Genomic DNA, 22,980 nt, shown 5'->3' on the forward strand with positions numbered 1-22,980 from the left:
TACTATAACTGGCAAAAGATACTCTGGGCCTGAGCCACCAAACTGCTTTTAGTTGGTCATTTTCTGCCAATTTTCAGTGTTTTCGCTAAGTTTAGGGTTAGGAGGTGACAAATTCAACTCAGCTCAAAGGAAACGCTTTTGCTGATGGTGCCCGCTGGCACTAGAAACGAGGGTGTAAGAACACAGCCAACTTCTCCCCGGGGGTAATGCAAACTCCTCTAAAGTCTTTTAACTGCAAACGGTTAACAAGTTTCGCGAAGGACCGGAACAGCCGAGGGCCATGTGGCCCCGGACCCGCCGTGCCAGCGGCGGCGGAGGCTCCCAGCGCCGGGCAGGGCAGCCGCAGGACGGTGCTGCAAACCCTCGACGGCTTCTGTTCGGTTTTTCCCCCGATAGCTCCTGTGAATTTGCTCCCCGGTTCGAAGGTTCCGCCTAAGAGGGGCCGTGTCCCCGTCCTCCCCCCCCGCCCTGCGGCGCTGCCGGGCGCGGCTCCTTGGCTCAGCGCCGCGGGTCCCGCCTGCCCGGTGCGCGGCGCTGGGCTTTCCCGGCCGCCCGCCGCGCCGCACCGCAGCCCCATGTCCGCGCTCCCCCCCGGCGCCGACATCAAGAGGGCTCTGGAGAACAGCCCCGAGACCAACATCGAGGATGAGCTGCCCGACGAGCCGCCGCAGCCGCGGCCCAAGAGCTACCTGGTCCTCAGCATCCTCTCCTGCTTCTGTCCCGCCTATCCCATCAACATCGTCGGCTTCGTCTTCGCCGTCATGGTAAGTAGCCTCCCGCTGAGTGCCCGAGCCACTTTCCGCTTGGGGCTGGGTGTTCGGCGGGGCGACCGCCGGCTCCCCGGGCGCCGCGCTCCCGGCCAGGACCTACGGGAGCAAAGCGGGGCTGGAGGAGCCGTCAGGCTAACGGGCACCCAGCCGTCTTTCAACCGCTTGTCCCTGACCCTGTTGACAAAGGTAGGTGAGGCAGCGAGGCTGAAAGCATCAGCAGGCACGGTCAGGGTGCCCATGTAGCTATCCTAGCAGCAGATGACTGAGGAGTAAAAGGCTGTTCAAATCAAGTTTTCAATATCAGGCTATGTAAGGGAGGGAGGTTTATGCCAGTCAGTGGGATTTGTTACATCTACTAACTTGCACACAAAATTGGACAGAGATCTACGTGTAAAAGGAGCAACTGGGCAACAGAAATCCGATTTGCAAAGGAACAGATGTAGTTTCTGTTTCAGCTAATCAACTATGATATAAGTGCCTTTTTTCCAGTAAACACTTTCTTTAGCTTCATCCAAACTCTTTGCTAGAATAAAACACACAACAGTTACAATTGTAGGTTGGTGGCAAAACCTTTTATAAAATTGAGTGTTTAGCACACTGAGAGAACAGCCTTACTCCTACAACCCATAATGATTTGCATAGTCCTTAATAATCCAGCAATCCCATTAACTTCAGGAAGATTGTTAGAACAGAATCTTCCTCTCTGAATCAGAAGTTGCAGAGTCAGATCGAGATTTTCCAAATAGTATACATGATCAGTGTTCTCAGTAATACTGCAATGTATTTCTGTTGTTTAGGAGCTGAAAAGGGTTTAAAACATGTTGTGTATTTTCATCCTTTTCTCTGACAGTCAGGCTGAAAAGGTAAGTAAAAATATTCTTTCTTTTTGCAATTAAGTATAAGAACAATTCCCAGTGTCTAAAATGTACTAAAGCACACTTTCCTACAACTAGTAAGATTGGTCACAAATCACATTGCTTAAGCCTGACAATCACTTAAAGGAATGATTCCACTTTCACAACCTATTTTGACCAGATAAGTATTAGTTGACTTTTTTCCCCCTCTGTGTTTATTTTCTTTGTTGTTAACTTTAGAATATGCTCTTTTCCTTGATTTGGGAAGATTGGGTTCTGCTGGCATGCAGCATCCTTTATCTGTGGACACTATATAAAGTAATGAGAGCTGATGATCTGGGGCTGTGAGCATCTGTTCACTGTGACGGTGCTTTCACCAAAGCACTGGGGCTGCACAAAGTTAACTGTCAAGGACACAATTTGGCCTCTAAAGATTTTTGCACCCCATATGGAGAAATCTCCACCCACACCCCAGTTGAAGTTCATGCAGGCTTTTGGAGTCAGGCTTAAGTTAACTGTCACTGGGGGATATGTAGAAACCAGGGTGGGAAGAGCACTTCCTGAATGCTAAACAGTCTGTGCAGGTCTCAGCTGCCCACTCCCTGAAAGAGGGAAAACAAAAACCAAACCCATAACCTCCACTGTACCTGAATCCTTTGTTTCAGCATATTCCTACCTAAAACCTCTCCTTTTCCTTGCAAATAACATGTCCAACTTCTTTTCCACAGCCCCATGCCCCTGCCTTTTAGAGCTGCAGCCTGTACCTGCTCCTTTAACCTCCACTCCAGGTTCTGCACTTTAACCTAAGCTGGATTTATTTCCACATCTGCTGGGATCTACATCCTTCCTCTCTTTCTCAGCTTGCTTCCTAGGGTTGTTAAGGTTTAACACTGAGGTACAGAAGCCAGTTATTTGCTTTTATTGCAGAAGATACCTTTATAATCTGCAGAGCTTGCTTGGGATCTTGTGTCAGAAGAAAGAAAGAAAAGTGGAGTTTATGAATTTCTACTTCCTAGAATGGGTCTAGAAGGAGAAGTTCTATGAGCCCCTAGAAAGAGGGTTATGGTTCAACACCCTGTTTGCCTGTGTCGTGTCCTCCTTAAGTGCTCTCAATTCAGACAATGTTCACTCTAAAAGTAGAGTCTGGGCTCTAACACCCCTCAAATTAAATGACAGATTTGTCTTCAGTCTCTTCTGCTGCTACTTTTACCACTCTAGCCCTGGTTTCCTCACATCTTTCTCACCTTAACAAACACACACAAAAACCTTATCATTTCAGACCTTACCTTCTTGAATATATTTTTAGCATCAACCTCTCCCAAGTGCTCCCTATTGTGATAACAGCCTTTCTTGTTCTTTACCACTTTTGTGAAGGAAATCTATTTTCTGTGATGGGGCAAGAGAAGAACTGCTAGAATGGACATTCAGTGGCATCAGGGCATTGATACATTGGCATTACCAGAGCAGCCCCCTTCTTGATGGTCACTTTCAAGTGTGAGGATTGCTTGGTGTTTTTAGCAGATGGACATCTGTTTTCCCCAGGGTCCTGGCCAGGACTCCTGCCTGCAGGAGCACTTAGTACTCCCCTGCAGCTCCAGCCAGATGCCATCAGTTCTTCTGTTTCCTATTGCTTCCAGCTGCTATGTAATCCTGCTGTACAATTATTTGGCTCACTCAGTCCCAGAGGTGCCTTACTCAGACCTTCCCTATTCTTTTTAGCATAGGTAAGACCACAGGCATCAGGCAGGAGTATGGGGCAGGTACCACAGTCAGGAGGCTCTTGACAGAGAGACTCCCATGGTGTGGCTTCTTATCTGCAGTGATATCTTTTCCCCCTGTTGTGAACCCAGAAAGCACTTTGCTGGCACTGAACTGCCAGATGTATCTGAAACCTGGCTCAGCTGAGTTGGTTTGTGTCCAGCTCATGGAATCAGAGGGAGGCTATGGCACAACTCTGAAAAATGAATCTGATATTTCTAATGCCAGCACTAAGGACTGATAGTTGAACTAACTTTGGCCTTTCTCAGTATGCCATCTTCAGTTGCCTCTGATTCAAATAAGTGTATGTTGGACATCATCTAATTTTATAGAGCCTTATATTTGTAACAACTTCATAATAGTCTCTCAAAAGCTATTTCTCCCTGACTGTTCTTCACTCCCATGTTATATTGACACATTTCTAATTATTTGCATGTTTCGAACAATGTATGTGGCCAAGCTGTGACAAACTTGGCTCATCTGCCTCTGATACGAACAAGCTCTTTGCATTTGTTACCCTTGGATTCACATGCCTTGTCTGTAGATTAGTTTCCCTAAGCAAAGACAACAAACAAGAGGGTGGTAGAAATCATGGAACTTAATTTCTGAGGGGGTCGTTCACCTCTTTGAACTGGGATCCTAAAGAGCCTTGTACAGGGTGTGGGCTTTGGTTAGGTCAGTGACTAGCACAGTGACCACAGTGTCCCTGTACAGCTGTACTTCTCTTTAGGTAGAAAGTTTATTTGGAAAGTTTAATATTTATACAGCTTTTCTTAAGTAACTCATAGATCCCTGGACACCTGACACCATATGGGACTGTACCTACTTCAGGAGTATTAAACAGCAAGGCTCAGCTGCTTTTCTTAAGCATTTTTGCATGGCCCTTGCCTCTGCAAACTGGTAAGCTTTTCCTTTGCAAACAACAGACACAGAAATCCAGCACTGTTTGCATGCCACTATACAGCCTGCAGAGCAAGTTCCCCTTTCATTGTGTCCTGCTCGTCACCTGCCTGCTTGCCAAAAAGCAGAGACCAAGCCTGGTTCTGAATTGCTCCCTGAGTCCCCCTTTTCTTTCTCTTTCTCTGTAAGTTGCTCTTACAGTGAGGAATCACACTGAGCCAGCATGTCTCATTCTTCCTCTGGTCTGAGCTATAGAGAATGTCTCATTTCCAGGCACAGCCAGATAAGGTTTGTTACAGTCTGGCTCGTAGAAAGCCAGGAGAATGTTGATCAGTGAACATCAGTCTGCTCTGCCCTGGTTTGTGAGAGATGTAGAGGAGCATTTCTGAAGTAACTGAGTATTCTGAATTACAGCACTCTGAGAATGTGGATCAGAAAATGCACATTAAAAGAGACTAATAGTTTGTAACTAATTCAGTGAATTTGTGTTCATATGAGGTGAAGCTGCTTCATTGTTGAACTGTGAATATCTTTTATAAATAGATGTGTGTGAACCTGGTGAAGTCACTGAGGTTACTCAAGTAAATAAGCAGCTGCAGAACTGTGGCTTTAATTTAGCTTATGACTTCATAGTAAGTGAGGTAGCAGAAACCTGAGAAATCATATGGTATTAGGCTGAAAATGGCTGAAATTGGTTTGAAAAGTTGGACAGACCAAATGTCTCACACAGATGCTGTATCCTGTATATATTGCCTAGCCCTTTGAAATAAACAGATGTAGTATTTAAGGCTTTAACTGTTAATGTTGTCTGTGTCTAACACTGAAAACTGGATGCTTGATTCAAAGGCCCTCTGAAGCTGACAGAAGTAAATGAATTTCAAAGAGCTTTGCATCAGACCCCAACCACTCCCCAAATCTCTTTTCCTCTTGATCGCTCTCTAAGTTATGCTATTTAATTTAACCTCTTAATAAAGAAACTTTTGTCTCCTTCCTGTCTCTCCCAAATCCTCCTCTTCATCATTAATGCCATTTTTCTCCTCTCCATCATGGATTTGTATTAAAATGACATTATTTATTAAAGTGCACAGGGTGAATTATTTATGTAGTACCTGCAGAAATCACATGGACATTCTCCAGGCTTCCTAAATACGTTAGTAAAATTGCACAGAACTGCAAGCTGGTGCTGCTGTGTCTCACTTACAACTCTGACAGTCTTGAGGTTGTATATATGGAGAACTGAGTTTAGAGTGTTTGCAGGACTATTCTCTAGATGTCACCCAAAGTGAATGATGGGTGGGGAGAACAAAGTACAGGGCTGGGCTGTCAGTGATGCTTCTCCATCTAGCTCCCTGTAGCCACAGTTGCATTCATAGCTGCTGACAGAGGCAGAAGTCAGCCTGCTCAAAGCCAAGCAATGTTTCTCCTGATCCTCCTTTTGTTGATCTTCCCAAATGTATTTTGTGAAAAACCTAAGCAAGCTCTTCTCCTGCAGATAGGAGTGTTGAGAACAGTGGAGTACCTTAGGTGAGAGGAACTATGCCAGCAACGCTTTGTAACAGGAGCCTGCATTGGTGAAGAATCAGAGGTGACATCATCCTATTTGACTAGGTATTTCTGTCCATCTGTCATTTCCATCTCCTCCCTCTTTCCCCACTGTATCGTTTAAGTCCGGTAGCCAACCTCAACAAAATCTGACAGCAGAGCAGAGGTATTAGCAATATTCTGTAGGGAAATAAAATAGAGAAATGTTTAGGCATGCAAGCTTCCAGGAACAGAAGAAATGTATCAGTGCTCTCTTTAAGGGCCAGAGTGCATCAGCAGCTCAGTCTTTCTTAGACACCAGAGAATAAGTACCTGCACTTATCCATGAGATGCAATTGCAGGAATATAGACTTCATTGCTTTGGGACTGTCTTGGCAGAGTGATCTTACTGCAGTGCTAACACCAAGGATGCATCTAGCCCATTAACTTGTGTGTGCTCACTAATTGAGAGAACACACAGAGATAATGTCCCTAATTATTTTTCTGCTTGGGAAGAAAGGCTCTGCAGCAAAGCTTGGTGTCCTCTGAAGTTCATTCCTTTCCTGCTCTCCACAGTCTTGGATCTTCATTCTGTTGAAGTAGCTGCTGCTCTGTCTTTGCCACACAGAGTGATTAGTAACTAAAGCACTTCCATGACAGCACTTGGCAATACCTCATCCAGTTGTTTTCGAAAGGCAATCTGAATTATTTAGTGCACAGAAGAGTTAATTTGATCAGGTCTCCATATTTCTCCTCCTGTATTCCCAGTTTCTGGGATACTTCCTGCAATACTGCAGAGATACTAAAGAACAGTATGATAAAGAACTGAAGAACATCCTCAGGGAATCAGGTTATGACTAACCTGATTCCCTGAGGAAGTCTGCTGAAAGAGTTCAGTAGTGCAATCTGATTAAGAAATTTCCACTCAATGTCACAGTTTAAGAGCCCAAACTCTCCTGATCTTACAAAATAATTCTTAATAATAATACTATTTAAAAAAATTCTTTGGTAATATCTTATTCTTGGTATAAAGTTACTACAAACTGCATTAGACTCGTGTAGGAGAATACTTCAGTGTCTTTCACTGAGTCTTCCAATATATGGTCTGGTTAAACCAAAAATGAATTCAGAAAAGCTTACAGCCCATCTCACAAAAGACTTGCAATCTGTGCATGTAATGAATATTTGTATGGTCTATGTAATGTATATCTAATGTAATGAATATCTGCTAATTCATGGGTGGGTAAAGTTGAGTCTGTTGAGATAATATCTATATGTCTGGTGCAATACCTCAGGATGTAGAGGATGATAATTATCAGTGCGTTCAAAAGCTTCAAAGGGACAGAGTTTCTAGCCCGAGAGGATGGCACTTGGATCTTTTGTTCAGATGATCTGTATTTCTTTGGTTTGTTTTGGGCTGGGTTTTATTCACCACCAATAAACTACTTACTAATTCTCCATACTTTCTGAAGAGTTTCCATTGGAAAAATAGGAATTTAGTAAGCCTTTTTTTAAAAAAAAGAGTTTTGCTGAGGCTTTCTATAAAAATACAGCCTAATTATGCTCCCTTTCATGCTTATGGGCCTATAAAGTGTAAGAGTTTGTTTGACTGCTGGTGAAGCGGCCATCTAACAGTTCACATATGCTATAAAAATACTTCCAGAGATAAACAAAACTGATTTATTCAAGTAGGCGGATTAGAGTTGATCTAAGAGCTTTTATGCTGTTGTGTACAAGGAAACTCATCATATGACTATAGCCTCACCACTGAAAATAAGAATGATGAAATGAGCAGAACTGAAAAGTGGATTCCCTGCTTCCGTCCAGCTGGTGGCAGTGGATGTTACAAAGCAAATCACCATTGTCTGAAGTTCTTTGCCATTGTCTGAAGTTCTTCCTACAGGACCAGTGTACAGAGAACTTCATGTTAGTACAAAGCAGTCATGTTGGTTTGTGTACAGATTTCTGTTTAAAAAAGTCACAAACTCTGTTTCTCTTTTGCAGGCTTTAAACAGTTATAATCAAGGAGATATCGAAGGCTCAAAAAGACTGGGTCGCAATGCCCTCTGGGTTGCTGTTGCATCTATCATCATCGGCATTGTCATCGGAGTCTACTGCATAGTTCATTTTACAACGGTAAGCACAGTGCTGCTAGTTCCAATGCAAACACTTCTCTGTGCACAGGCCTCAGAATAAAAAACTAAAGATTATCAGAACTATCCACTAATGTTAAAACGTGATTTTTACTTATTTGGCAATTTAGAAAATTCTGTTGTCTGTGGTTAAATGAAAGTGACTCTGTCTTAGCAGCAGTGCTTTTCTAGAAACTCCTGCAGCTCCCGTTCATGTTTCCAGTTTAGGCAACTTGCTTTTTGTTTACTTCTGTCCCTCAGTTTCATCATCTGCAAGACCAAGTGCATAAAGACCCTTAGATTTCAGGCACTAGAGTCTTCAGGTGCTAATTTTCAGTCTCATAGTCTGTCCAACATATCTTTTTCCCTTTGCAAGGAGAAGGTGGCAGCCAATTACTATTTTACGGTTTGATGCTAAGATGACCCTAGCTATACCAAAAGTGTCCACAAATGTCATTTTTACTTGGTTTGCTATGGGGTAGGGTTGTTCACTCTCAGTGCTGTACGATTGTGATTTGCCTTCCTACACCTGGAAAAACAGTGAACAAAGGAATGTCTATGCACAGTGGTGACCCAGATGGATTATAAGCTTGTTTGGAAAAGAGGACAAAAGTAATTGGGGGTATTGATAAAATAAGCAAGATTATGCAACAGTATGTTATTTTCTCCATAGTAATGTGAATTTCACATTAATTTAAATCCATTTATTACTGGATGTTTGGGTTGGAGAGCCTTTCAGTGCACTGTACAAGCTTATGTATAAACTATAAACAGAGATCACCTCATCCACCACTGAAATGCAAACATCTCCAGAGAGTGGAAAGGAGTGGCTGGTTAGAAGAATGCCATATTGAACGACAGGAAAGCTAGTGGAGATGGGATCCATTTCTGTAGGATATCAGTGCTGCAGGATCAGAAGCTTACTGTATGTTCATTCATCTCCCATGCATTTTGCAAGCATGAATCTTTCTTTGGTTCAGCTTGTGTTCAGTTTGCTCAGCCCTCACATATCTAAAACCAAGCCACTTCAGGCGGAGTGTGCCAAGTTTTGTAACTGACAGCAGCAGTAAATTCCTCTGGTCTCTTCTGCTACCTTACTCATCATTCCTCAGACAAGGATAGCAGCTCAGTAACTGTCAGACAGCACTGGCTTCAAGCATACAAACATTAACCAGGGCACAGTACATACATTTAGTTGTAGTCAACATTTCACTTCTGCTACAGTAGAACCCTGTGTGCTGAACTTGTGCATGCTTCTTTGTGCCCACTCCCAGATACTAGTGGTAGTTAGCACTTTATATCTAGCTAGCATTTGTAAGCACTTCTCTCTCCTACCCCCAAGAAAGTAAGCAGCAGTAAATCACTGTAAGATGACTTTGTTTTTTTTCTTTTGTCTTTTGAGGATTTTTTTAAAAGTAGTCTTGGTTTCTATGACCTACACATGATTATGTTTTCTGAAGGTTAGTTTAGACTTCAGCAGTATCTATGGAAAGCTTGACATTTCCAGGGTTCATTATTGTGTATTTTATCCACATGAAATTCATCAGCTACCGTGTTACCCAGTTGCTCTTGCTGACATTCCTTATGGCTCCTTTTGCTCTTCAAAGGGTAACAACTCTCACTGCAAATTACCACTGGGAGTACCCCCTTGTATTCCATGTTCTGATGTATCTCTCCCTAGAGTTTGTTGTTTACCATCCCACCATCCTGTTTCTAATCTGTGCTGGTACTTTATCTTCTCCCATGACTGCTAGAGCTTCTCATAGGGGATGCTACTTGAGTATTCATAAACGCTTTGATAAACTTAACTAGCTCATTCTGATTTACTTATGGCCCTGCTGACAGTATCAAACATTCAATGTGTAATGAGTTTGAGGGCTGGATGGACCTCAGGAGTTCTTCTGCTATGTCCCATGTCTGAACTTCTGGAATGCAACAAAACTGAGACATCCAAGTCAGGTTGGCAGGAGTGAACCTCTACCAGTTGTTACTCAACTTTTCCTCTTGGTACATAAAGCTGGTTTAGGGTCAGCTGGCTCTGAAGTCTCCTTCAAAACAACTCTTCACCTTCACCCAGGGGGCTGGCTACACTTTGTCCTGGAGGATCTGTAGGACAAGAAGGAACCTTCTTCTGCTAAAGTCACAAACTTGAGGCCTTCCCCATCCTGGTAGTCTCCATTCAGCCCTAGTTCAAGTGTAGTCTTTAGTTGTTCATCCTTGCTTTGTGGAGCTCAGACACTCTCCTCTGCAGAGTCTCTGTGTGGGCCTTGTTGGTCTTTTGTTTGTACACCCTGATTCCTGCAGTCTGCTCACGTCTTCCTGAAGCCCTTTTCTCTGGGTACTCAATGCTTCATTCAGAGCGCAACTCTCACCAGAGAGGCCACCAGTGTCCCAGCCCCAAAGACAGGCAGCAGTCATTCTCTGCATCTGCAGTGTGGACAGCTTCATCCTCCTTCCAAAACTCCATCTGGGTCAAGGCATCTGATATGCCAGACAGTTGCTGTAGCAGTTTTGGGCAAGGTGCCCTGTGGCCTAGCACCACCACTGCTGCACAGTCTCAAGCAGTCCCTTGCTGTCTGCAACAGTTTCTAGGTCTACTTCTGCACAAACTCACAACTTAATGGCTCAAAACCCTCTTTGCCACTCTTGAACATCTCTCATTGAAAGCTCTGTGAATGAGCACTCAAATACTTCTCCTCTAGATGCAGATTCCTTCAGCATTCACTGGACAGTAATTTCCTCTCTATGAATGGTATTTCTAGAAGACCAGTTCAATGAGGTCAGTGCCTAACTTGCTGGATTTCAGTAGCCTGAGTATCAAAACCTATATGCCTATTAAATATTCCAACTGAAGTTACCTGTTCCCACATCTCTTCTGGCTTTCCAGTACCCAAACCTACTATGTGTTTCATCTTGCTTGGGAAAGGGGTTAAGTCTTGTGCTTTAAGCAGAGCTGAGGAGGGGTCCCATGGTACATCACATGCCTCAGCTAGGAGAAAAACATCTAGTCAGGGGTGTTGTGGAAATAAATGGTAGAAGCTGCAGAGAGAGGAAGTGCAAGAAATTCCTGCTTTGAACAAACAGTGACATTAGAGGAAGACCCCTTCAGTTCTCAGAAAATTCCTCCCTCTGAGCTCCAAGCTTCTTTGCATGGCTTCTTTGGTGTATTTAGTTGCAGAGCAATGGTAGCACAGGAGTAACAGCAGGTGACATGTACATCTTCATGGAAAAACAGCCTTGACTTTTCATTTTGGAGATTTACTTAGGGCTTCTACATCTGCTTTGGAGAGTCTCATTTGCCTTTGGCATGTTATCTTTATCAAACATATATTAAGATGTACAGTGATACACACATATATATATAGACTGGAACAAGGCCCACCAAACACTTGGTAACCATTTACCTTCTGCAGCCATGACCCTGCATGTATACAAGGGGGAGCTGTCTCTTGCATCACCGGAGTTAACAGCCCAGCAATAAAACTTGTCTGTCTTGATCAGTGTAAACTGTTTTGTTCCTTGTTATGGTGAGGAATCACTGAGTGCTAAGCTGTGATATGTGCTGAATCAAAGCTGTCCCTCATTCCACACCAGGCCAAATTTATTCATAATCTGTTCTGTAACTTTCACCCTTTCCTGTCAGCTTCTCCTGCACTCCTAATTTGCCAGTTCTGAATGCTGAATTACACTTCCACTGCTTGCTGAGATGTAACTTGAACCACTATTTGGATCACCACTGAGTCTAGCCCTGAGTATGTGCCCATAGACATGTTGTCCCTCAAGAACTGCAGTGAGAAAAGGGACATATGTCCTCCATAAGGAGACATCCCTAGGAACTGCAACAGTGCAGAGCTGTGTGCCACAGCCTGCATGTGGCCTTAGTCTGATGTCCTTGGCTTAAGAAGACAGACACCAAAAAAAAAGGGGGGGCTGCAAGGTATGAAAAAAGTTTCTATTCAGGCAGACACAATCTCTTCAGCTTGGGAAAGACATAGGAATCTGTAGTTAAAGGAAGTGAAATAGTGATTATTTGTTGTCTGTTATGGGTGCAATGAAGGGGCACCAGGGAAAAGCAGCTTTAAATGAGAAGTAGGTACTTTCCATGTGACATAGAGTGCAGCTGTGGGACTTCTTCCTTCTAGCTGCTGTGGGTGTAAAGAATACTAATTACTCGCAACAGCAGCAAATGAGGTTACAAGAAGAAGCTTCAATTCAAAGATGCAGATATAATCTCAGGCTCAGAAAGTTTCTAAGCTTCAGACTGCCAGAGCTGGAAGGGAGATATATCTGCCCAGATGTAGCCTTTTCTGATATAGTCCCTTTAGGTATTTGTCACTGTCAAAGACAGGATGCTGCAAAGATGACTGTTAGCTCTGACCCAGTACCATGCTCCTTCATGAAGCCTGTTAGTAGCCTTTCCACTGACTTGGGTAACTTTGGAGTCAGCCTTCCTATCTCTTTCCAAGTATTTTGATAAGTAAAAGCTGATGATTTTGTCAGTGAATGAGGCCTCTCCAGTAGTTCACAATCAGTGTTTTCAGAGCAGACTCCTCATTTTGGGGAAATATTGCAAAGTCTGTCTTGTTATGCTTTTTGATAACACAAGACATTTGGTGTCTTTGGTTTCCATTGAGTCCCACTGGTAGGAGTTAGAGAAACATGATCCTGGGTTGGAACCACCTTAATTGAAGGACACCCCAAGTATCCCAAGCTGTTTTCTTAATTGGTTCTCAACATGTCATATTCTACTTCAAGCTACCACAGGAATCATGCATTGCTCTTCCATGACTGGGTTTGCTGCATAACCTATTGCTAGTCTGAAACAATATGCAGCTTCTTACAGCACATACTTCTAGACTATCTCTAGTGTCTGAGTGATGCTTGGCAGTGCTGCTCAGGGCAGAACCAGAGCTTACTTGAGTTTTGCTTCCCAGCTGAGCCACAACACGTATTATATGGGTTTTGTACACCTCTCTTGTGGTTCTCTGCACTCTAGGCAAGTAGGAGTGAGTCAAGTAAAAATGTGGAGAACTACTCAGTAAAGTAAGTAAAGACAGAAGCCTTTTCTGTAGAGCTCTGACTGAGGCTCTTTGGTACAAGGAAGGGTGGCCAAAGTACTGAAGGAGAGGACTGCAAGACTCCAGCCAATGGACCAGCATGCTAGACTTCTTAACTTCACATCAGAAGCTCACTGTTTATATTGAATCCCAGTGCCCCAGGCAGGGTAGAATTAACTTCTGTAAAAACTTATGTAAGACGGGCAGTTGTGTTCAGTGACTACAGAATTTCATGCAAACCACTGTGATATTTTAATGCTTTTGTAGAGAAGTGTGAACTTCTGACCCCTTCACTTGATCTAGAACTTCACCCCAAGGAAGTCACAGAAATACCACCTGTCAGCATGGTTTTGAAGGAGCACAGAAACAGCCAGGCTGTGAGGGAAGCACTAGCTTGTACTGTTTCATCATCACTAGGGTCTTACATCAAGCATACGTGCAGTAATGCTACATTGGTGATTAGTGGTAGAAGGAAAAGGAGTAAGCATTTAGACTGTGCACCAAGGACATGTATACATGTATTTTTCTTAGAAATAATTCTTTAGGGGAAAAGGCATACAAGGTTATTTTCAATCTGTCGTTCCCTTCCTGAGGTTCTCAAAAGCTTTTGTAGCCATTTCACTGAGTGACTGTCTGTCAGACACAGAGTAGACTGAGTAAGATGACAGAAATTGCGCAGCCAGCCTCCAGATCTTTACATTGCCAATCTTGTTGGTTGTACCTTACCACAGGGAAAAAACCAAAGTCAAGGAAGACTACCTGCCTCTTGCAGCAGGGATTGGCCTACCAGTCACTGACAGAGCACAAAGTCTGAGGTCTGGGAATTCCTATTGTCTTTTACCCACACTAATTTTTGGTGTCCACCTAGCCAGTGTGCTCATACTGCTGCTTTTCTCTCAGTAAGGACACTAACTGTTCATCTCCTTGATACCCTACCTCTTGTTACTGGGTTTGTAAAAACCTAAGAGCTTCAAGTCCTCCACTTGTCTATCAAACATGCTCTGTCAGCTCAGAGGCTGAGTAGTGGGCAGATACATGTAGAGGCACAGAGGTAAACCACCTTTCATCTGTGAATGGAGGAAATGTCCCCACAATAGATTCTGCCCATTGGAGTCCTGAGCCTCCAAGAAATCCTGAGCATCCAAGAGACAACCAACAAAGGAGTTAATGCTGTATGCAGGATATATTTACTGTTTAGTGCCTCATGCCCTACATTCCTCTGTAAGGAGCCTCTAAAAGGCAGCTGCCTGGTGGAGAAGATATCTTGGACTTTAGTAGACAGCCCAGCATTCAGGGACAAGCCAGTGGGATCAGTACATCAATGGATAATGTCTGAGACCTACCTCTACACAAGAATTTGAGGGAACTTCTCAGATCTTTCTTAATGCAGATACATAAGAGGGGTGGTAACCTTTTAAAAGTCCTTTTAAAATGTCTGTCATGTATTGTTGTTGTACTTACTGAGTTGTCTACTGCTGAAAGTATTGCTCTTGCCTGACTGGCTTATGTACCACTTCAAGGAAGCAGAGATGCTGGTGACCTCATGAAACTTTGTCAAATAAGAGCCCATTTCCTGTCAATGAAAGATGCTAACTTGCATCGATTCAGGTAACCCAGTTTAAAAATGCAGCTCAGACTGACAGATGACTAGTGCCATTAGAAACTTAGCTCTGATTCAAATCTGTATTGAACCACTAATCTACAGGGATGTTTGTTAGGAGAACAAGTGCCACTAATGTGGAATAATGTATCCATTAGATCTGTAGAATTAATAATTTAAACTCACATGGCAAACTCTCTGTCTTTTCCTCCTTTAAAAATATATATTTCTGTGTCCTTGCAGTATGCTATATGAAGACCGGGAATGCACGTGGAGGATATCATCATGTAAATCTCAGGAGGGGAAAAAGAAGAGAAGGAAACCATTCCAGACTGTTAGATTTGACCCTACAAGTCTGCAGAGGCATGTTGCTGGTGGATGAACTGATAGTCCAGCTAGTTAATCAGCATGACGTGACCAGGTTTTCCAATAATTTATTTATAAGAAATGTCAGTATAAAGCAGCATTTTCTCTTTTACCCTAATGTACAATGAGATCTTGCCCTAACAACTCCCTTTTCTTATTTACATGGAATGTATGCCGGATCCATGACGTTCCCTGGCTGACCCTAGCCAGACAAAACCAACATATCTCGACTGTTTATAGTGCACAACGTAAGATCTGATGCACAGCCCACTGACGCTGGTAAAAGAATTCCTATTGTCTTTAGTGGGTTTTGGATCAGGCCATTAAGGATTTTTTCATTACTTTAAAATAGTCTCAGTGTACCACAGGCATAGCCATGGGTGTTTTTTCATCCTGCTGTGAGATTTTATAGTGCCTGGGTGTACTCTGACTCAGTGGCTGCTTTTTTCTGTCATCCTCAGCTTTTAGGTCTTTACCTTGGATTTTTAACCACCTGGGACCGATTCTATCACTTGATTATTAAGAGACACTCTTCTTCCATAACATCCGTATTGTATTTCATGATTCAGTTTTGTTTTGTTGTCTTTCATTGTTGAACTCCCTTGACTTAGCTCAAGTCCTGCATTAAAGTTGCACTTGGTCATATTTTCACCTTTAAACTTCACTTATGTAAAAAGCTCCTATTTTTTTTTTTTATCTGACGAAAGATCTGTTTAAATAGATGTTCTTCATCCCTTTGTTATTCTTCCTTTGGCAAGTCACATTATTTCATTGTGTTCTGCTTTGTTCGTATCTTTTCTCTTTAGTTCATCCTCTCATCTTGCTATGAATAGTCTATATATCAGTGCAGTTAGAGATGGACAGACTTTTGTACCCTTACATTCTTGGTGATCCTAAGATATTACTTAGTGAACAGCCTTAGGTTACAGAATTGATGGCCTCTGAACTACTGCAGTTTCTTGATACCTTAGGAAAACTCAGCATGGGACATCTGTTTTTTATTTGCTGGAAACTGTTTCAAGGAATATATTCATTTTGTCACACAAATACACCATGTTAAAAGGAGTAAGCTCTGGTAAGCATTAAGATATGGCTACATCTTCAGTGGTTGTTGCTCCATTTGCTTTAATTGTTGCTACATCTTCAAGCAAGCTATACCAGCTTACACCTCCTGTTCTTGCACTAACATAACTCTGGACTGACTACCCAGAAACGCATGGGAGTTTTTCAGGTGCAAGTAAGAAAAGAATCATGCCTGGCAGGAGTACAGCTACCTGTTTAAAAAGAAATAATCTCCTAGAAACCTTTATCTGTTACAGCATATGCCTGGAAGTAGCATGTATTTTCTGTGCCTTGGTATTATTCTTTTAACGTGCTTTTTTGCTTTCCTTTCTGTTTTTCATTGAAGTCAGTGATGCATTGCCTGTCCTTAATGACTCCAGTGTAAAACTTCCCAGACACTGGTGAAATCAGTTGATTTTTTCAGCATTTGCACTGATTGGATTTATCCACATGGGAATCTTGCCACTGATTTTGATGATCCCAAGAACTGGCTGTTTTGTGAACTCCTTTTTGGTTTTTGAATATTATTTCAATGGTCTGAGATGTCTTATGGGACTTTTAGTAGCTTGCCTTATTATCAGATATGATAGAACTGTAATTGAGAAGTGGAATAAAATTACTTTTAATTCATGTCCATTCTGGTATGTGGGAAGTGTCTCTCCTAAGTTTTGTTGCCTCTTCTATTTCATAGAGTAACCTCCCTTTTCCTAACCTTGGATAGTTTCAAAATAAAGTGAATCAGAGCAAAAGCAGGATTTCCGGCCTATGTGATACTATACAACCAGCCTGTAGAGGAGATAGGACATTCAGAAGTTACTAGAGATCAGTTAATGCTCAAAACATCAGCAAGATAGGCTCTTAGCTTCATTTTCAAAATAGCATCCAGAAAGCGTTGAGGCTTTTCCAAATGGTCCCTCCGTGGTCTCTTTGGGTCTTTCCTGCCATGAGAGGAAAGGGGTCAAAGGAGGTCTCTTAGCAGGTAACAGAGGTCACATTTCCACCACCTTGAATTCCTGGCATCAAAGTAAGCACTACTGCATTGCTGTAGTAATAGTTTTTTATGTGACAGAAATCAAAGCATGTACAAAATCCTTCTGCAGAATATTAAACTGCAGTACTGTAAACTAAACCACAGCTCGCTGGGTGAAAGGGGAGAAACATTTCCAAAGTTATTTGGGTACTAGAGGATAGGGCTAGGCAACTTGAAGTATGTTGTGAAAGTGCCTAACAAGGACTTAAATCCCTATCTGTTCAGATGGTTTTGAAAACCATACTGGAAATCTAACTTGCATCTTGATGCTCATAAATATCTTTGAATCCTGCTCTCAATATAATTGAGGATTAAGCCATTGTATCTTCAGTGCTTCAGAAGATAAATGTTGCTACCTTGCACTGCTATTGATTGGTATAAAAATAAAGGCTTTGTATTAAACCACTTAATGTGACAGAGAGGAGAAAATGCAGCAATTCCTCTAACATCCTTTAGTGCTTCTATGTCATAGGTAATATTTTTGCTTTACTAATGTACTGGTATATGTTCTCCTCATTTATTTATGTTTACATAAATTTTAAAGCATGTTTGAGAAATGCAATCAAACACAGCTTGTGCTGGAAATGGATATGGTCCTTGTGCAACCAAATGGTTCTGGGGTAGGTGTGACAGACCCATACAAAGTCAGGTATCAAACACAGGAAAGCTAAATGGCATTTTACTGCCCAAATCAGCAAGACCCCTGGTGACAGCAGTGGGTGTCGAAGGCAGAATGCAGTTGTCTGGCTGAAGAATTAAGGGGCATATGAGCAAATTTCATTATCTATGACAGGCTCTGGAAATTACTTGTCCTTCATCATCATGCATCTAGATTTGGACCTGGTCCGTTATTATTATGCATTGCACTTACCATTTTCTGGTGAAGGGAAAAAAGTAAAAAAAAAAAAAAATGAGCTTTCATATGTTATGTTATTTCATGAAATAAGAGGGGGAAAAGCAGTAAACACATTTCAACTCAACATCTGTGTCCTGGGCAGCAGAACAGTGTCTTTCTCCTACAAAGCCGCTCTGGGCTTCCATTTTTTGATGCAGTCTTCCTTCATGCTGAAGGCACCAACTAATGCCTGAAGTCCAGCTCTCTTTTCCTTCCTGCATGTATTACAGGCAGAGACAGATGGAAACTTGAAAATGCTGGCCTCAGCTCCTGGATCATGTTAGCATCTTCCACATCTTCCAGGGCAGCTGCATTCTGCGTAACACCAGCATGCACGTATCTTGATATGTAACCCTAGAAGATTGGTTCTAAATATAAGTGCAGTTTCTTTGCTGCCATGTGAAGGGGGTCAGCCAGACACTTAAACAACATGTGGTGTATGCTTCATCAGATTGCACAGAAAAAAACTAGCCAGGGGCAATATGAAATGAAATTCTTAGGGTGCCCCCCAGCAGGCACATGCAGGAGTTTACAGCTTGTGACTTCAGGATCAGTACTGGCTCTGCAATTTATGTGATTGAAACCATAATCCACCAACACTGTGGCTCAGGACTCTAGAAGCTGTTGCTTTTGTACCTGTATCTTTAGATATGTGTTCATAGTCTGAACTGTGTTCTGCCCCTCTGCTTGGAGATAGGTTGTATCTGATTGCTACCAGAGAGTGGGTCATCATCTGAGTTAGTTTTCGCTTTGTGTGCAGTGTCTGCACACATGCACAAGAAGATTCTATCTGAAGGACTGCATTCCCCAAGGCACATTTCAGTGCAAAGCAAGTTGCTGGATTGATTCAGGGCCAAGGTGTGAAGCCACATCCTGCTTACCTGACAGCTGTTCAGAAGCCTTTATAGAATGTATTTCGTGTAGGGAAGAGTCCATGTCACCGAAACTTCACTCCTGATAATGAGGTAAACTAAGAGGAAGCTGAATAAATGTGGATCCTACCTGGACTTTGAAGGAGATGCCTCAAGGCAAAGTCAGAGACATCAGAAGGCCTGTGCAGAGTACTCTGCATAGCTGCTGCCTGACCCACAGCTCTTCTGAGACTCAGCCTTCAGACTTTCACAGGTAGTACCTTCAGGCTGAAACACTACTTGAATGTTGGTTTCCTCTTACTATCCTCCCATCTCCAACCTCATCTTTAGTAGGTCTCTGAAGGTGTGCAGTGTTATGTTGGAGTAGAGGAGTTGAGAAGGGATGCAGTAGTCTACCAGTGATTTTTATGTGTGCTCACAATTTTCCACTTCCCAAGCACAACGGCATGTTCTGCATGCACAGCAATGGCATGTGTCCCTGAAATGCGAGTGAGCCTTTAAGGAGGCTGCCCAACTTCCTCTGCATCATACCCTGGCAGCCTGGCAAAATGGGCTAAATTCAGAAGTGACCTGAAAGAAGGAGGGGGTTTGGAAACAGATCACTCAGACAGTGTAAAAATGGAGGAACAAACTTGGAAGCCCAAGGTAGCAAGAAAGATTATAGTAAAAAATTAACTGGGAGGTTTCTGCACTGAAGTTTATCCTGTCTTGATCTCTAGGGTAAGTTCTGCTGCTGCTACCACCTAGCTCACTCTCCATAGCACAGAAGCTACAAGAAGCACTTTTGTGTCCTTTATAATGTGATTTATGGCATACCTGAATTTGATCTACCAGTTCCTGACTAAGGACGGCTCTTCTAGTTTTGTCATATCTGAGTCAGCTTCCACTTCGCTTGCAATAACTTCTCTCTGACTAAATAAGCTTGCATCATGACAAGGAAAAAGAACTTTACCAGATAACAACAGATCCATCAGAACTTTAAACTGCAAAGTCTGAGACTTCAGGCCACTGTGTTTCTTTTTTCAACATGTACTCTGGAGTAAGAGAAGGGGAAAGTCCACAACCAGAGCAGGCTGTGTGGTAATGGTGAGCCATGGCAGCCTCATGTACATATACTTCAACCAGTATTCAATAGGGATTTAACTGCCTTTTGATTTTAATCAACTCCAGGAGAAAATCCAAACAGAGAAAATGAGATTCTGGGCTAGATCACAAGGGGCTGATGAGTGCTGTTCCTTCCTTGCAAGAATTTAGCTTGAACATTTTGAGCTTGAAAGTTTTGCAAAGCCATTCTTCACCCCACTTAACCAAAGACATACATTGCCCTAACATAGGTCTCTCCTGACTCGAGATTTTGACCTTACTGTCTTTAAAAAAGAGCCATCTGGGAAATGAAGACGGTAAGTGATATCTCCAAGGGGGTAGAATAACTCAGTAGTAAAGATGTCGCTTCACTTGACTCCCAGCCTGTACAACAGCAAAAGTGCTCTGTCATGGTGGTTAGAACCCTGACATCTGCCGATTCTCATGATCTTATGAGCCAAGAACAAAAATGCCTTAAAATTAATTTCTGAAGAGGATGTTCTGTGGGAGTTTTAATAGTCAGGCCAGGTCTAGTTCGTATTTATCAAGGAAGGTAGATGTGAGTAAAGGAGAAAAGAGCTGACCTTTGCTTGTGGATAGTGACATGGTAAATAACACAGAGACCATGTGGCTCTTCTACAAGCATCTCCTTTTAAAACTTCACATTGCCCTATGAGGTGGCACACTCATGACACCTGATAAAGCATTTAATCAATTACTTTTACCTTGGTTTATGGGCTGTGGACAGTCTGAAAGTAGCCTGTGCTCTTTCTTTTCAAGGGACTTTCTTGTTCAAAATTATTCAGTTACATTTTCCACCTGACCCTTTTACCCTCAAGCCTGCCACGTGCAATTCAAACTGTTGTGATTCACCACATGATTTCTTTTTCCTGAGCAGATAACCATAAATCCTGGGGCTCTCACATTTTTGGTGTCATTGCTAACGCCAAAATTTCCTGTTTGGTTTTGTGATGTCTGAATTTAATGTTTACTTCAGGTAAGTATTTGTTCAGTGGCAATGTGGGTGGTGAACACAGGCAGTGTTGTGAACACAAAACAATCTGTGGTCCTGAATTTGCACTTGAAAGATTTTGCAGTATTCACCCAACATAATATCACCTTTCTTTGGCTGATGGAAAGCTAATAGCTAAAGGCCAAAGTGATTAAGTGATGCAGACAATGGCAGAGTTAATACAGAGATTTCTATCTAATTCTTTTCCTCTTCAATTAAAATGCTTACAGTCATGATTCTTGGGCATCCCCCAAAATTATAAGGGAATGTACACAGCTAAGCAGCTAGGAAATAAATTATTCTGGTACCAAAGTCTGGAGTGTTTAGCAAGGGCTGAGCCTAAGTGGCCTGTTGCTGTGTTCCCTGAGAGATACAACACTTTAGAAAAGGAGAGAGTTGTTGTGATATGTTGTTTCAATGGCAAGTGACACCTCTGACATTCTCACTAGGGAAATAAACCAAGAACCAGGAACCCCGTTTGTGACATTTCTGGAAGTCTTGATGGAAGAAGTGAACTACCTCCCCATCTGTTACACCCTCATCTGGCAGTAAGAAAAAGAAGGTTAAGACAGGTATGTGAAGGGGCAGGAGCAGAAAAGGTATTTTGTAGTCTTCCTTTGGAATGTGGAGGCTGGTGCTGGATGGAGTGGAAGAGGGGAAGGTTCCAGAGCATGGAAAGAAGCAAAAAAATCAGAGATGCTGTTAAAAGGGAGGAGCTAAACTTCAGGATTGCAGAAAATCAGTAGGTGGATGAGCTCTGCCAGGCCCTTGTGGCATGTCTAGCTCATCTTTCACTTCCCACATCTCCTGCATTAACAGCTGTAAGGGAATTGGGCTCCCACACAAACTGATGGGAGAAAACAATCCTGCAGTGCCTGTGAGGAGGCAGGGTGGTGATTTAGTAGGCAGCAGTGGTAAACCCACCATGTAAAGCTCATTGTTCATGGTGTAAATGTCATCCACCCCTCTTAATCCACTGGGACCAGGTGCCTCCCAGTGAGTTTCAGGCTGATTACTCTAGGACTGTGCTACACCCACCTGTCACTACTGACCATGAGGGAAGACAAGAATTGGGTTTGAAGGGGAAGCAGTCATGGGGAAAAGAGAAAGAAGGCAGTAACAGCAAAGCCCAACCACCAAGAGGCTGAGATATCCATGTCCATTGCCTCTGCCTGTTCATGGGTCAACAACTCCCAAAGGTTTTGGCATGGATGATTCATCACCGTGTAGGGAGGGACCATCACATTTGAACACCAGAACTTTAAATTCAGTAATGCTTGGAGCTGCCACGGTCCTGTGAGCTACTAGCAGTCCTTACCCTGCAGTTTGTTATCTTTCTGTGGTTATTAGAAGTAACAAAAACCATTGCAAAGAAATGAGTGTGGTCCCCAAAGTGAAGATGCCACTGCTTGAAATGAGCCTGGCTGGCCCTTGTGCAGATCATCACAGGGGACCTACTGGGCAAGTAATGGATAAGATGTGGTTGTGTGGATCTCGAACCCACCCTGCAGAGGCGTGTACATCATTAGTGACCAAAAAAGAACTGGGGAGAACAAAGCAATCAGGTTTGGAGACAAAGGCTTTAGGAGCGCTAAGCTGCGTGAAAGATCAGAACAACAGCTGCATTTTATAGCAGGGTGACCTGTGGAGGGGCTGGTGCAGAGCGGCCCACACGCGTTCCCCTGTGTCAGGCTCTCCCATGCCGAGGCATCCTTCCATGAAAGACAACTTGGAGCAACTGTTCCTCAAAACACAGTGCGGGAGCCAGGCACAGTGAATCTGTCTATCCCAGCAGAATTGTTCCCACAACATAACACCATGCCAGAAGGATACACTTCGATCTGGTAGGAATCCTTCTGTCTGTTGGCAGGTTTAACATAAGAACAACTTCCTCGCGAAAAGAACTGCTGACCAGGAACCCGCAGTCCTCACAGCTTTGTGCCTGTTAGAAAAGTAGGGGAAAAGACAGCAATAGCTGAAGAGCAAAGGGCAAAACAAGAGACTGGAATTGGAAATGCTTAGACAATTATGTTGGAGTAATATATGGGTGTAATTTAATTTGGGAAGC

At 42.9% G+C, this 22,980-nt stretch overlaps 1 protein-coding gene across 1 annotated transcript; it reads left to right on the forward strand.

Annotated features, from left to right (window-relative positions):
• Positions 1–575: 575 nt before the first annotated feature.
• TMEM233 (transmembrane protein 233) lies at positions 576–15,630 on the forward strand. The gene is made up of 3 exons (XM_065692526.1): positions 576–764; positions 7,808–7,939; positions 14,836–15,630. The coding sequence occupies exons 1-3, from the start codon at positions 576–578 to the stop codon at positions 14,845–14,847; spliced, it is 333 nt and encodes a 110-aa protein (XP_065548598.1). The 3' UTR covers positions 14,848–15,630.
• Positions 15,631–22,980: the final 7,350 nt, after the last annotated feature.

Source organism: Lathamus discolor, chromosome 12, assembly GCF_037157495.1.
Source record: "Lathamus discolor isolate bLatDis1 chromosome 12, bLatDis1.hap1, whole genome shotgun sequence".
NCBI lineage: Eukaryota > Metazoa > Chordata > Aves > Psittaciformes > Psittacidae > Lathamus > Lathamus discolor.